Source organism: Necator americanus, chromosome I (assembly GCF_031761385.1).
Source record: "Necator americanus strain Aroian chromosome I, whole genome shotgun sequence".
NCBI classification, from domain to species: Eukaryota; Metazoa; Nematoda; class Chromadorea; order Rhabditida; family Ancylostomatidae; genus Necator; species Necator americanus.
The window spans coordinates 14,373,906-14,387,790 of NC_087371.1; the positions used below are offsets into that span (position 1 = coordinate 14,373,906).

The following is a 13,885-nucleotide window of genomic DNA, read 5'->3' on the forward strand; positions in this document are numbered from 1 at the left end:
CATGGTAGATGTTGCACGTAACCGAACAGTCCAGCCTGCCCTCCGGGCTATGGCATCTGCCACAGAAGTGGAGCTCCAAAGTACGCATTGCGCTTAATATGGGTCTCTATAACTCTGACATTGAGCTGAGCAATGAGCATCTACATTTTCACCGACTGCGCAGATGACGCAGTTGGATGTGGAGGCTGCTCGCGCAAGCAGAATGTGTATGTCTTCTTGTACCTGGGACGTTCTTTCGAAAAAGGAGTCGAGCCAGCCTCACATGATCAATTTTTCGACAAAAGCCTCTATGTCTTCTTGAAGTTCCAGCTCCGTAGGCTGGATCTTGCGATGTCGATGTCCTCGGTTACATGGTGAAAGAGGATGAAACAAGAGGTTCTCACTGGGGAAATATAGGAGGAAGTGGTTGTTTTTTTAGATGAGGGAAGCGTTTGCTGACTTGTGCTACTGGACCTCAGAAGTATGTCAGTCAAAATTCTCACAGTCATTACTCCACGTACACCTCGATCTCCATATTTTCAAAGGGATTTCCATGCTATGTAAATTTCGTGATATGATGCCTTGAACATGCTCTTCAGGCGTATAAATCGTGTGGGACCGTCCGTATATTCCTGTAACAACCGACCTTCCCAATCCCTTCTTTTTTAATTACATGACGCGATATATACTACATACATATCAGGTGGTTGTACAAGTTTTTTTTATTGTTTTGATTAAAGATTACTTCTTTGGAGAAAGTGTTTCTCTCAGGAAACGACCCAGTATGGTATTGAATGTTGTGGATGCATCAACTTGTATATAGTCGGGTCAAAACGACATGAAACACGGACATTTGCGCAAGCGGCTGCGCTCAAAGCGGAGCGGTGGAGCGTAGCTGTTGGGATCGTGTAAGGATCCACGCTACCGCCATATACCTCTGCAGTTCGCCATGGTCCCACCTCGATTCCAACCGCTGTCTCCACAGCACCGCTTCCGAGCGCGGCCGCTTGCGCAACGGTCCGTGCTTCATGTCGTTTGATCTCCAACTATAAAATGCATTGAGGAATCTCAGAGCAAAGACAGTTTGAGCATCTGCAGGCCTAAATATGCTCAAAACTTCTCATGTTGAAATGGTGCTGTCGTTTTGTGCAGTGTACGTTTTCTAAGATTCTTCATAGAGTGCATTAATAGCTGATAGAGGTGAGTTTTTGATACAGTGGCTATTCTCAATCGACCTTCATCGCGAATTCAAAAATATTAACATCTCGTAAGTTTTCCTTAACTAGATACTGCGCTTTATTCAACTATTTTGTACTTTGTGTACAGTGAGAAGTACATTTCCTGTGTTCGAACCGGTGCGGATGTTCTATTTGCACATTAACGTATCCTTGATATATTCATGTGCAACTGACAAACCTTTCGTGTTCGTTTTCTTGTTGAAAATTGGGCGAAACCATAAAACCGAAGAAGTTCAACAAATCTGCCATCAAAAAGAGCGGTAAACACCACAGGGCGGTTTTTAGTAGGGGAAGGAACTGAATGGGCACTCATAATTAGCACTGATATTTGTTCTTGCTCGTTGTTAATATTCAACACAAATTAGCGGCAGTGTTCATCTATGGGGCTCATAACGTGTTGTTCAATTATCTGATAGCTTCTATTGGAGCAGTTCAGAGCGAAGAATGAATATGCGTCGCATGAACAAACAGTGCGTTGCGGCAGATGCGTCCTGCCCCCACCCTATTAATGATGATTAATTAATCTAATATTAATTAATCATCAATGCTCCTGCGCAATGTTTTAATCAATGTACCACGAAATTGGCGGTGTTGATTTCCCCAGGACCAGATAAAGGTGGCGTGTAGTTCATCAGCATGAACATGATCATCCTTAATCATCCAAAAATGCACGTGTGAAACAGTCTTCCGTGATTCCCAACGATGCGTCTTACCACTAGGTACAACGCAGAAAATTGCACCGTCGTCCAACGTCCGCAATTCCCTTCAAATCTTGTAACTCAAATAAGTAGCCGAAGCGTCACCACCTGCACAATCGCATACGCATTGGAGGTCGCTGTCATTGTATTAGTCGTAATGAGTTGCATCGTTGGGAGATGCGATCGCAAAAGCTTGTTCCACACGCCTTTTTCTATGATTATCAAGGGGAATTGAGCGTGCATATCACACGCATGCTCATCAACATCCTGAGAGGAGCCAGAATCGTCAATTTTTTGATACGCTGCCTTTAGCCGTGGAACTATTAACTGTAATGCTTGCAGCGCTATAGTGGTTAATTAGCGGCTCTAGGAAAAGATGCCGATGCATTGCATGCGATCAAAATAACAAAACCTTTTTGTCCCGATTGTGTTTAATGACAAAGATATAGCACTATTTACTACCTCTTAGTAATCATTTTTAACTATCGCAACGTTCTTGTCAGTGTAAAAGAAAATTCAGTTTTATTCGACAGCTCCTTGTGATTGTAACTTATTGTCCTCGTAGTCGTGGTCTACATTACTTGCTGCTGTAGTCGTAGTTATCACAGAACTCAAACATTGAAGCCATCGTAGTGCTGTCCTGAAAAGAAAAACCTTCTAAAGAGAGTTCACATGGGGTTTTTACACATGTAGCTGTAATCATGCTTATCCGAATGTCAATCTGTGGTTCGTATTTCTCATATGTCACATCGCTGCGCAATAGTCTATTATATATATTTATATATATCTCTATATTTATTCAAGCATCCTTTTTTCAACCTTAGCGCTGCGTTTTTTGGATAGGACTGTGTTGAAAATGTTTCGCTCTGTCCACAGTATGACGCAAACAGTTACGAGGAAAATTACGCAGTTGTAATCGGTTTTTTTTGTTGTTTTTTTTAATGGCTACACATGAATGATGTTGCAACCATGAACTGCAAAGGAAAAAAGAGGAAACGTGCCTCCAGTAGATCTTTTTTGAGCTGCTCGTTCCCAACAATCCTTGGTATCAGCTTCTCGCAGATGTTCGTGCACTCCTTGTCGACAGGGTCGTTTACAAACTTTGCAAACTCTATATCTTTAGCGCAGCCATCGAGCAGAGACTATAAAAATATCGTTAAGTCGTAATATTGTGACTTGTGTGTACGGCTCGGGCTCACCTCAGTGATGTTACTGTGGTCCTCGGCCGTTTTAAGGAATTCTTTGTAATTGACTAAATTCGACTCACAAATCCAACTACATGGTTTCTCTTTGCTGTTTATTGCGTGCATCGTGGAGAAAAAAATAACGAAAGCGAAATTCATTGCCCTTCAAATGTAAGGTTAAAAATTAAAGTCAAAAATTAAAGTTAATTGTAAATAAGGCTGATTCGAGACTACAAGCCATGGAGCTGGACTTTCTAACGGAATCACGGGCCAAAATGAATTAGAAACGCTTCTTAGATCTTAGATGTTGCAAATGGTTTGGCTCCCAACATGAAGGAATTTATCATTTTCATGCTATTTTCGTATGCGTGGATAAGGTTACAGATCCAAGCACAAACGGGTGGATACAAGGGACACTGTCATGTCTCGTGTGACATTTAAGCAACAGTAACACCTACACATAGAACTGTGCTCTAGAACGTTCGACTATGCCTACAAAAAGCCAAAACACTCATTAATCTGTCTTCATAGCTCATAACTAACTCATTACCTTCCCTCTTATTAAAGTAAATTAAAATCCTCTCATTAAAGTACTTGAACCCTTTTCCCCCAAATTACCTGCCACGGAACCTCTCCTTCTTAGAACCAACGCTCGACGAACAATTTTAAGTCTATATGGTACACAACACAATAGTGTTTATTATTACGTCTTGTTTTATGATTCACAAAGCCGATGTAATTAATTTGAACAATAAACTATGTTAGAGGTAATGGAACCACGATAAATGCAGCTGTTACATGGATCAAAGGAGAAAAATAAATGGATTATCAGTAAGAATAAATTTTCACGTAAGACGTTGATTCAAGCGGAACGTGTAGGCGACAGCATTCTTTTGTGGAAAAATACTGTCTTTTCTTCCATTAAATCATGATCCACAGCAATTAGGAGGACCAACTGAAGCGCACAACTAGATGAACTACCACATTAAAGGTTAATGTTATGTGGAAAACATAATAGAGAACGGGAGCTGATGGGGGGCAAGTCATGAGAAGTGTTCGTTCTTTGTTGTGTGGTTCTTAAGGTGCGATACTGCATCTCAGCATGCTCTGTGTCCAAATATTTCTGGGCACAAAACATGCTGAGATGAAGTATCGCAACTTGAAAGCCAGATGTTTTCTTTACGTCCAAATATTTTTACTACTATTGGATCCTGAGTTATTTAAAGATACGTCCTATGATTATAATGCGGATGCATCCATGACAATGGCACACGTCAGGAAGTGCTGGGTTGAGAAAGAAGTCCTGAATGAGATTTCCTTCCAAACACTCACATTTTTGTTACAGGGAGATTTCAATCAATGGCATACTCCTATCTCATGATACTGCTTACGTCTTGTGTCAAACGAACCGGCAGTTTTTCAATTCTCGGCAATCACAGCGGATCACATTCGCAACTTGAGAACGAAGGTTGCCATGAGGTAGACGAACATCGTTGCGCTTTCTGACGAATAGCGTCAGACAACTTCTGGAGTTTATTAACGTGCAATTTAAAAGCACCACCCCACTAATCTAGGATGCCATGTACTTACGATGAGCAAAAAAACGGCGCGGAAGATGCGGCCCGTTCACAAGGGTGGCGCGTTCCAATGGAACTCTTCGTGGAAATCAGCATCGCGGAACGCTCGACTTTCACAGCGCGCCACACTTATGCACGTGCCGCATCTTCCGGGCGGTTTTTATGGCAATTAGGAAAAAATGATCGAGATCCCACCGTTTTCTTCGGTTTCTGCAATCTACTGCCCCGTATAGTCTTTCGCCATCGGAAATCCACACCACCCCAGATTCGTGGGGTGATGCCTCTAACATCCATATTGTGGACTAGACTGAAAGGAACTCGAAGTACAGTAGCAGTAAGCACTTCTTGGGATCTAATCAACAAGAGTTGAATTTTTAGAGGCATAAGAGTTCTTTGTGCTCCTGAGATGATCCTCAGGATAGCTGGCGGTGTCGCCTACGGTTGTCACATAGGCCTGAACTCTCGTCCCCAGTACGATAGCCTTGAGAACGTTTATCTTGTATGGCCAGAGGAGCAACGACCAAGAGACACTGTTCATTGACGCTTTGTCCCAATCAGAAAAAAGCGAACGCAAGGACTATGAGCGGTGTCTGATACGCTAAGCGCTTGCCATTCACTCACTCACAACTTACTTGGGTACATAATACACGAAGCATGCATCGAGGTTTTTGCGGGGGTGTTCTCTGGACCTGTTTTCGTCTCGATTTTGTGCTTTGAGAAGGGAAGCTAGGAACTGTCAAAGTATGAAATTCTCTGCATCCTGGGATATTCTGTTTCGAACGGTTTAAGTTGCTCAACATTCTGCAAGAACCATTTATCTTTGATGTCTAGATATGATCTAAAAAAAAGAGCATAGCTTTTAGAGCATAACGACCACAAATCTTGTGGTACCGCAAATACTCCACGCAAGAGGACTCTTTATTCTCTGTCGTTACTGGATACGCTCTGTTTTTTCGGTTGTCGTTGGATTAGCAACGTCGTTGCAGGAAAATGCCTGTTGCTTAAGCAGAATTCGCTCTTATACACCAACCAGAAACTAATCAGCTGGTTCTTACTGCGAGAATAAGAGCAGATTCAATAGAATGCGAGAATCTAAATTTGACCCTCCTAAAAAATGTGTGCGAATTCAGAACTGTTTCTTTGAAATTCCTATCAACCGCGTTGCCTTTCATATTCTTTAAAATTCTTCTGAAAAACCATGGAATACGAAGAATAGAAGAAAGTAACATTTGAGGAAGCTGGGATTTCTGTAGAAATTTGCTACCCCCAATCTTTCATAATAGACCGACACTTTTTGATATATTTAATTTATGATTAGTAAACTTGATATGAAGTACTGCGATCATTGAGGAAGAATGAAAGAACAAGAAAGTCCTGTTCCTGTATTTCACATCATCATTATTGTTATAATCATATATTCTGTGCATTATACATTGCACGTGCTGAGATACGAAGTATAAGAAACTGAATATATTTCTTCTTGCACTTATGCAGTGCCTTGCAAGGAGCAATGGGGAGCATGAAATTCAAGTCAAGAGGTAGAAATGCGATTCTTCACTGGCGGAATAGAAAACGACTAGAAATCAAAACTAGTGAACTTATTTTTGAACCTGTGAACACTATCTCTGCTCAAGTTTTGTTTTGATACGGCGATATATTTGGCTACGATTATTACCATAAGTAACATCGTCATAAAACGCAAACGTATCTCTAGATTTCAACGGACTGAGGAAATCGCCTGAACGAGTTAGTTGCAAACCTAAAGTAGCAGTATCAAGCTGCGAACGAGTATAAGAGTGTGGAGAAAAAAAACCCGCACAGCTGCAGATTCTCCTAAGTGGATCTTGAAGAAGCAGCAATTCCAATTTCTCAAGTGCTAGAACGCATCTTGAGTGACTAGGCTTTCTCGGTAATCGATGTTGTCTCAGTACCTAAGCAGAGGTACATTGAAGTTGAAATGAATCAGTTTTTCGTATAAATTGCGGAAATATAGATTTCATTAATTCATTTACCCTCTATCGCATTGGTGGTTCTGGATTTTTCAGCCATTTAGCGAAGATTATACTCCTCTCAACCAGTTACGATGTATGGACGGATTCTGGGGTGCGGGACAAGAGGTACCCGTGAAAACCGGCTGACCGCTCCTGTCCTCCCTTCGGCACCGCGCGCTTCCGCGTAATTGCGGCTGCCGCTCCACCAGCTAGATATCCTCCACGACCGCCTGAGATCACCTACACCCCGCCTCCCTATTGCTCTCTAATCAACGCCGCGCGCGACTTTCGTGCCGCGACGAAGCGGTGGATAGTGCGAATTTTGAAGGGGGGAGTGAAGAACGAATTGTCGAGGCGAATTCTGATGTACGGATATAGTAAACTAAGCGCATATTATTGGGAATAAAGGAGAAGAATAAGTAAAAATTATTTCAAAAAGATGCTCCAGGGAAAAGAATAACACGCATATATTTTCAAACATCTCATAATTTAACACATTTCATGCCCTAAGTTTTCTATATAAACTAGCAGTGCATAAGTATGTGTTTGTCACGATGCCATTCAATGAATTCGTGTTCAACTTTCAACTGCGGCAGTTATAATAACAGCAACATTATGCGCTTATTACTTTGTATACATTCTTTAACTCCTTTCTACATTTTACCTTTTCAAAATTTTACATAGATATAATGTTTATGTAGAGCAAGTATTGAAATATGCCAATATTTGACATATTTCAATACTTGCTTGTACGTTTTATACAGTTTTATACAATAAAACTTTGTATGGTTCTTCAAACCTCTTTCAACAGCGTTTCATCACTTCATTTCTATCTGTTTTCTGCATTACATCAATATGAAAGGTTAGGTGTATTAGTGGCGAACAGAGACCTTTGTATCTTCGAGATATACCTTTAGGTACAATGTATGTCTGCGAGGCATTATTCGCGCCTCCTTAATCGTTGGATGCCAGTTTTACCCAGCTAGATAAGCAAAAAGAAATCCATAGAAAGCGAAAAATAGTAAAGAGGATAGCATAACATTGATCAGTGGGACATTTTTTGAAACATCTCTTGCATTCCCAGAGATGAATGAGTGCTTTCCATCTAACAACTCGAAACTGGGTAATTTCATTTTCACTCGCATTTCTAAATGGCATGTCACTTGTACAAACCTATTTCATTCTTTCCTTCTTTTATATTAACTAACAAGCACATTTTATGTAGACCTTCGAACAACATCTAACACCAGGTACTTTCCTTTCCGTTCCATTTTTAAAGCGCATCATAAGAGCTGTAAGCGCGGCGGAAAAAAAAATCGCCGTAAGAGTGGCAGACGCGGCGAAATGGGTGGGGAGGGTGGCGTGGGCGGGGCGTCTTGAAGACATAGCACAAGAGGAGCAACCAGGCTACTGTAGCGATCATGACGGTATCAGGAGACGCGCGGTGCAATTAACGACGCTCATCAGCCTCCTGGATACGCGGCGGCACATCATACGGGTACCTCTTGACCGTTCCTCCGGATTCTGTGCAAAGTGTAGCGGACAATCGAGTAGGATGGGCTCAAATATGTCCAAGGACGAATCACCTCGGCGAAGATGCGGATAAGCCGCATCAGGCCATAACATCCGCACGCCGTTTAAAGGCATCACCCCACGAATCTGAGGTGGTGCAGATTTCAGGTGGAGTATTCGTATACAGGATGGGAGACTACAGAAAGGGGGGTGATTCCGTCCATTTCTTCCTAATTGCCGTAAAAAACAGCCCGAAAGATACAGCTTCATTCGTTTTGGCGCACCATTTTGTACAGGAGGTTCGATTGAAGCGCGCCAGTCTTGTGCGGCGCCGCATCTTCTGGGCCGTTTTTTACGGCAATTAGCAAGAAATGGACGGAATTACCTCCCTCTCCGTAGTCTCCCATCCTGTATACGAATACTCCACCTGAAATCTGCGCCACCTCAGATTCGTGGGGTGATGCCTTTAAGTCTAAAAAGCATTCCTCGTCCGTTAACGAATGAAATACGAATCAATAATGTGATTAAAATTATTTTCTGTTAGTGAAAATATAGCAATTAGGATGACGACGTCTTTTAGTGCATGTTGTGCCAATAACTCATGTTGCTGTGGTGTATCATTTTCTTCACTCTGGCGAATGTTTCTGTGTGTAGTTTTGGGAAGATCGCGTAGTCGACACGGAACATCTCCGTTTATCAGTTCTTCCCGAGTATCTGATTATATGGACTAAGATATTTAGTAATTTGCTGAGAACTCTTGGTGGGTCTTGCATAAAATAACCAGAAACCAAGCAACCGTAAAATTTATTTAAAATTGTTGAGGTGAGGGCGGGAGGTTTTATCCCTACCTGGGAGTAATGATAGTGGAACACCCTGTCCCTTCATTCGCTTCTATATACACAAGGTAGCCGGGTAACTTTTATGTTTAATACACAAATACAATTAAAGGGTTAAAAGTGTATGTGGGCAATCACCCTCAACCTCTTTCACTCGGCTGTTGCCCCGGGCGCATTGTCTGATGCAGCGCCACCGTTCAATACGGTTCTACAGCTCTGCGTTGTGTGCAGTTACTCCTGCACCAGTCGCTCTGGTGGCACGCACGCTTAGGCTTGAGTCCTCTCTGAGATCCTAGAGGAGCTCTGAGTCCTGTCGGCGACACTCCACTCACTCGTGGTTCGGCTACAACCACCCCTTTCCGGAGAATACGCCCGGATTCACTATCGTCTCGATCGCACTGTACTAGTGCCTTTGCCCTCAAGCCTAGCTGCTTCTTGCTACAAGGCGTCGCACTGAACGAACTGTGAGTCAGCTCCTTATATAGCCTTATATAGCCTTATATAGAGGGATTTCCCGCGCGATATCAGGTGACTGCCGCGCAACTTACGAAATCGAGAGTGCCACATTATGAAACGACTACCTACAGTAACAGCATGCAACAAATACATAACGTCCTGTATACACAAGTACCCGGTACTAACAAGAACCCGAGACGAAAATAGACGAAAATTTCGCTATGGTTGTGAACGAGTTGAATGAGCTTGTCTGTCTGATGCGAAATTTTGTTATTTTCCAAAAGTACCTCGCCGGTGAGCACTCGATTCCTATCTGTCCTATTTTGGACAACTGGAACAATGTTTCAGATGAAGAGAATTTTTTAAAAAAAATCCATGCGAGCACCCGCTTACCAGTGAAACGAGCATATTCGAGAAAGTCAGATCATATCAACACCTTTGAAAGCGCATTTCAGTGCATGCTTTAAAACTTTTGGAAATTCCTCTTGTCCTATTTGGTCAACCCTAAGTGGAGTTTTTTGGTCAACCCTAAGTGGAGTGACTGCGTGTCTATGCTCGCATTGTCGGTGCGCAGCGGTTTCGAAGAACTATAGAAGTAACATATATGGACAGAAAAGTAGTTACGGTAGTGGAATATGTACGGATCAATAAACATGGTAAGTATTGTAAGAAGGTAGCAGTGAGTTGTCGATAGCCTTCGTAATTCATTTTTTTTTGTAAGGTCAGAATCGTTGTTTGGCTCAGAGTAAATTCTTATTAGGAATTGAATCAAAATTGCTATGGTGGATCGTCATCGCCGATTATGGTGGTGTCCTAAGAATTCTTTTTGCCATTTCCTTTCCTCGACTGCTATCCAAAGAGATGTGGGAATTCACGTAGAGTTTATTATTACCCAAAATGACCGGTTAGATGAAAAGAGTAGCAAGAGGCCATATTCGCTTTAGACTGGGCACCTAACAGATTAATCAAGACATTTTTCAAATCAAAGCAAACAGTTTTCTCATTGAATTTTCTACAAGAAATGCAGATATTTTTGCAAGTGATGTTAACATACTTTGTTGACCAAAATCTTTTCTGTGACGGCAACCTACAATTTCATCACTGTGTGGACCAAGTTATTTGTACAGTTTTGAAGTGTCATCATCCTGACAGTATCGGATGGCAGCAATCGCTGTCTGCTCTAACGTTCTGAGGTTTAACAGGCGCGATGGTGCTTTTACCTTCGATAACAGCATTTTGACTGGGTTCAGCATGTTGTTTGAATAATACGGCAGAAACTTCGTAACTTGACGTTACTGGTAATCTGATCGTTTACGCGCATAAGCTCATGTGCTTCGAAGAACATCTTACAGAGGTGTTACAAGTTATGCGCAAAAACTGTCCAGTTCAAAGTGAAAATAATTAGTTTTGTAGGTGCTGTCAGTCTCTTCTCACTGACAACACTCAGCCTATCCATCGGCTGTTCGTATCGTTAAGAACTCTAGTACATATAGCAGGGTCAAAACGACACGAAGCACGGTGTAGTTACGTGAGCGGCTGCGCGCGAAGCGACGCGGTGGGATAGCGGCTGCAATCGAGGTGGGAGCATCGTGAACTACAACGAGGAATGGTGTCAGCTGAGTTCCCCCTTAGATTTTTACTTCTACACACCGCCGCAGCGCTTTCGGCGCATCAGCTTACGCAACTGCACCTTGCTTCGTTTCGACCATACAATTCCACGACGACGACTGTTAGATAAAATGAAAATTACCCTGATTCCATGTAATTTGCACGAAACTTCTGTTATCGGCCGAGTAAAAACGACCTGAAGCCCGATGCAACTACGCAGGGGGTTGCGCTGGAGGTGGGACCCTCGATTGAAGCTAAAAGTATCCCATCTTGAGCCCAACCGCTTACGCAGTTTCACCAAGTCTCAAGTCGTAACCCTGCAGTCGGCTGAATTGGAGCGGAAGCTGACTGGTTACACCACCATACCATAACGATTAGTTTTGGACGGATTGCACGTCCATACATACTTTTATTATAATACTGTTCACTTTCTTTTACGCATTTCTAAAGATTTCGTTCTGCTTAGGTTTTTAACACAATCATTTCGGGAACATCGCTCCAATGAATACGAACCAACAATTGCCGACATTCCAGTCTACAGTTCGGAAGCTTCTTTCGACATAAATATTCATGTACAATTTTGCTGAAGGACATGTATTCTCCCCACTGCGCTCAGTTTCGTTTTCACCTTGAGAACGACATGCGGCATGTTGTCTGCCTAGTTCTCCTAATTCTGCTGGTCATGACTGACGCGCAAAATTCCACTCATCTTCCATGCTACTGGAAAACTGCATGTCACGTTACATGTAAGCAGGTTGCATGGAACTCCGCTATTTTCCGAAAACGTGGTCAAAAAAAGGTGAGCTCGGCTCTGGATTGTTGTCCGATCTTCGCTTCGCTTCAAATATCGCTTTTTCCTCTTCAAATTTCAGATCCTCGGTGAATATTGCGAGAAGACTCTCGAGTACGCAAAAAAGTCATTTTCGAAGCGTGGGCTTCGTCAAGATTTCTGCAAATATCTTCTGGATTTTCTTGAAAATGCGAAAATGTTGCAATCTTTCGCAGTGGTTGGTTTGTTGCTGTTCTTCGTTGATCCTTGCGCTTCCATGTTACTTTTTATAACTCTAATCTTTATAATTATAGTTCTTTTCAGGGACTTCAAAATGAAAAAGAAGATTCAGGAGAAAAATATTTTGCGAGTGCGTATATCAATGAGATGTTGCATCTGTGCACTGATCACGTCTGCAGCAGGGAATGTGCGAGAGCCTAACGATGAAATTTCCACAAGCCGCGTTTCTTGTGTTCGACACGGTCCTTAGGATCCATTATTTTCATTATAAGCTTTATCTAGAGAGCACCTAAAGGACTGCAATTATACGTATATACGTACAACCTCTTAAATAAACGGTGACAGGTCTGCGTCCCCAATTTCCTCTTTCGCCTTCCTTTCTATTCCTCCTTTTCCCTCTCTTTCCGGAATGTACTTTCAAGTGAAACCTACAAGAAACTTGACCGGTCGCAAGGAATTGAAAGAGAAAAAAGTGTGGAAAGAAAAAAAAATGTACAAAAAAAAGCAAACCAATAGATGAGCTCTCTGGAAATTCGTTCGTATTTTCTGAGAAGCGCAGTGCTTCGCACACCGTGGTGGATCCCGGAAGTTTTGTTCAATCACTTCTTCTAAAGGTTCACGGGGACATTCACCTTCTAGGGAGTGTCCAGCGAATTTTATGCGTTTTGCGAGGAAGCAGGAGATGGATCATCCCCGATGTCACCCTGAGCTGGCTCGGTCTATTTTTGCAGACTTTTGCCTGTCTGAGCTCTGCGCTTCGCTTCATCGGAACAAGGTCCTGTACTGGATGTTTGGCGGAATATTTATAGAAATGTTTGTTCGGTGAGTTAAGCAAGCAACAATCTTTCTATTTCCTTAGGTGATGGTAGCGTTAACTCGCTCTTGGCACATCCATACTGCACTGCGAGAAATGTTCTCCAACTCGATAATCAGGTGCCGTCTTCTCCTTTCGTATCCTCTCCAACAAAAGACTCCGCTCCATCAGCGCCTCGAAAGTCTGCTTTGTCCTCCCTTTTTTGTTCAGATGCTTTTGCGGCTAGGAGACATTTCCCATTTCATGTAAACCGCGACAAATCATTAAGTGGCTCAGCATTTATAGACCTAAGAGAGCTCACTTTTCAACTACAATGCACCACAGGACGAAGATCCAATACTCACAAGAGAATTGGGCGATTTTCTTTGCCCAAAAAATGCATAGAGCTTTTGCCCATTTCGGATTTCTTTAGCAGATCTTTGCAGCATTTCGAAGAAACCATTAGGAAAAACTTTCAAAGCAAACACATGTCATGACCTATAGGGTCGTGGAACCTCAGCGGGACTCCGATTGTGCATCGAGAAGTGATCAACAGACCTTTATTATTCGTTTCAGAATAGATCTTTATAGAATAGAGGTTTAAAAAAGGGGATTCAAATTACTTAGGAGTTCAATGTAAAAAAAGTAAAAAAATTCATAGGAAAACTCCACATCATTCAAGTTTAATGTTGTAGGAGTTGTGCTCGACACAACTGAAGCTCGACGTTAGTGCAGATCGGCGGAAGAAGCCAATTCCTGTCTGATCTCTTACAAAGAGCTCATTTTCCATTCGTACCAGGTATCTATAAAGCCGTATTTGTACCAGTTGCTCAAAATTTATCGGATTCCAGCTGACCCTCCAACAAGGACCTACCGCAGTCCATCCATTCGATGGAGATCACTTCATTCATGATCTTTTTGAAAGAATCGCAATCAGCTAAGGTCACGTTAAGTTTTGGGCAATTATCGATGCTGAACTTATAGTAGGTAGGCGCGTAGACCAT

The 13,885-nt window shown here is 42.3% G+C and overlaps 3 protein-coding genes across 5 annotated transcripts; 2 read left to right on the forward strand and 1 right to left on the reverse strand.

Annotated features, from left to right (window-relative positions):
- Positions 1 to 2,492: 2,492 nt before the first annotated feature.
- RB195_005543 (uncharacterized protein) lies at positions 2,493 to 3,258 on the reverse strand (the record flags this gene model as incomplete). 2 transcript variants are annotated; one of them, XM_064178110.1, is made up of 3 exons in its annotated part: positions 2,493 to 2,555; positions 2,917 to 3,057; positions 3,115 to 3,258. In XM_064178110.1, 3 exons carry the CDS (start codon positions 3,256 to 3,258, stop codon positions 2,493 to 2,495), a joined length of 348 nt encoding a protein of 115 aa, XP_064035192.1. The 2 variants fall into 2 exon arrangements, with proteins under 2 accessions (XP_064035192.1, XP_064035193.1); XM_064178111.1 differs by having other exon boundaries at positions 3,115 to 3,225.
- A 626-nt stretch (positions 3,259 to 3,884) lies between these two features.
- Positions 3,885 to 4,605, forward strand: RB195_005544 (uncharacterized protein; the record flags this gene model as incomplete). Its single annotated transcript, XM_064178113.1, has 2 exons — positions 3,885 to 3,930; positions 4,445 to 4,605. The coding sequence occupies 2 exons, from the start codon at positions 3,885 to 3,887 to the stop codon at positions 4,603 to 4,605; spliced, it is 207 nt and encodes a 68-aa protein (XP_064035194.1).
- Positions 4,606 to 11,719: 7,114 nt separating this feature from the next.
- RB195_005545 (uncharacterized protein) lies at positions 11,720 to 13,645 on the forward strand (the record flags this gene model as incomplete). 2 transcript variants are annotated; one of them, XM_064178114.1, is made up of 5 exons in its annotated part: positions 11,762 to 11,878; positions 11,952 to 12,086; positions 12,173 to 12,218; positions 12,948 to 13,021; positions 13,577 to 13,645. In XM_064178114.1, the coding sequence occupies 5 exons, from the start codon at positions 11,762 to 11,764 to the stop codon at positions 13,643 to 13,645; spliced, it is 441 nt and encodes a 146-aa protein (XP_064035195.1). The 2 variants fall into 2 exon arrangements, with proteins under 2 accessions (XP_013306207.1, XP_064035195.1); XM_013450753.2 differs by lacking the exons at positions 12,948 to 13,021; positions 13,577 to 13,645 and having other exon boundaries at positions 11,720 to 11,878; positions 12,173 to 12,289.
- Positions 13,646 to 13,885: the final 240 nt, after the last annotated feature.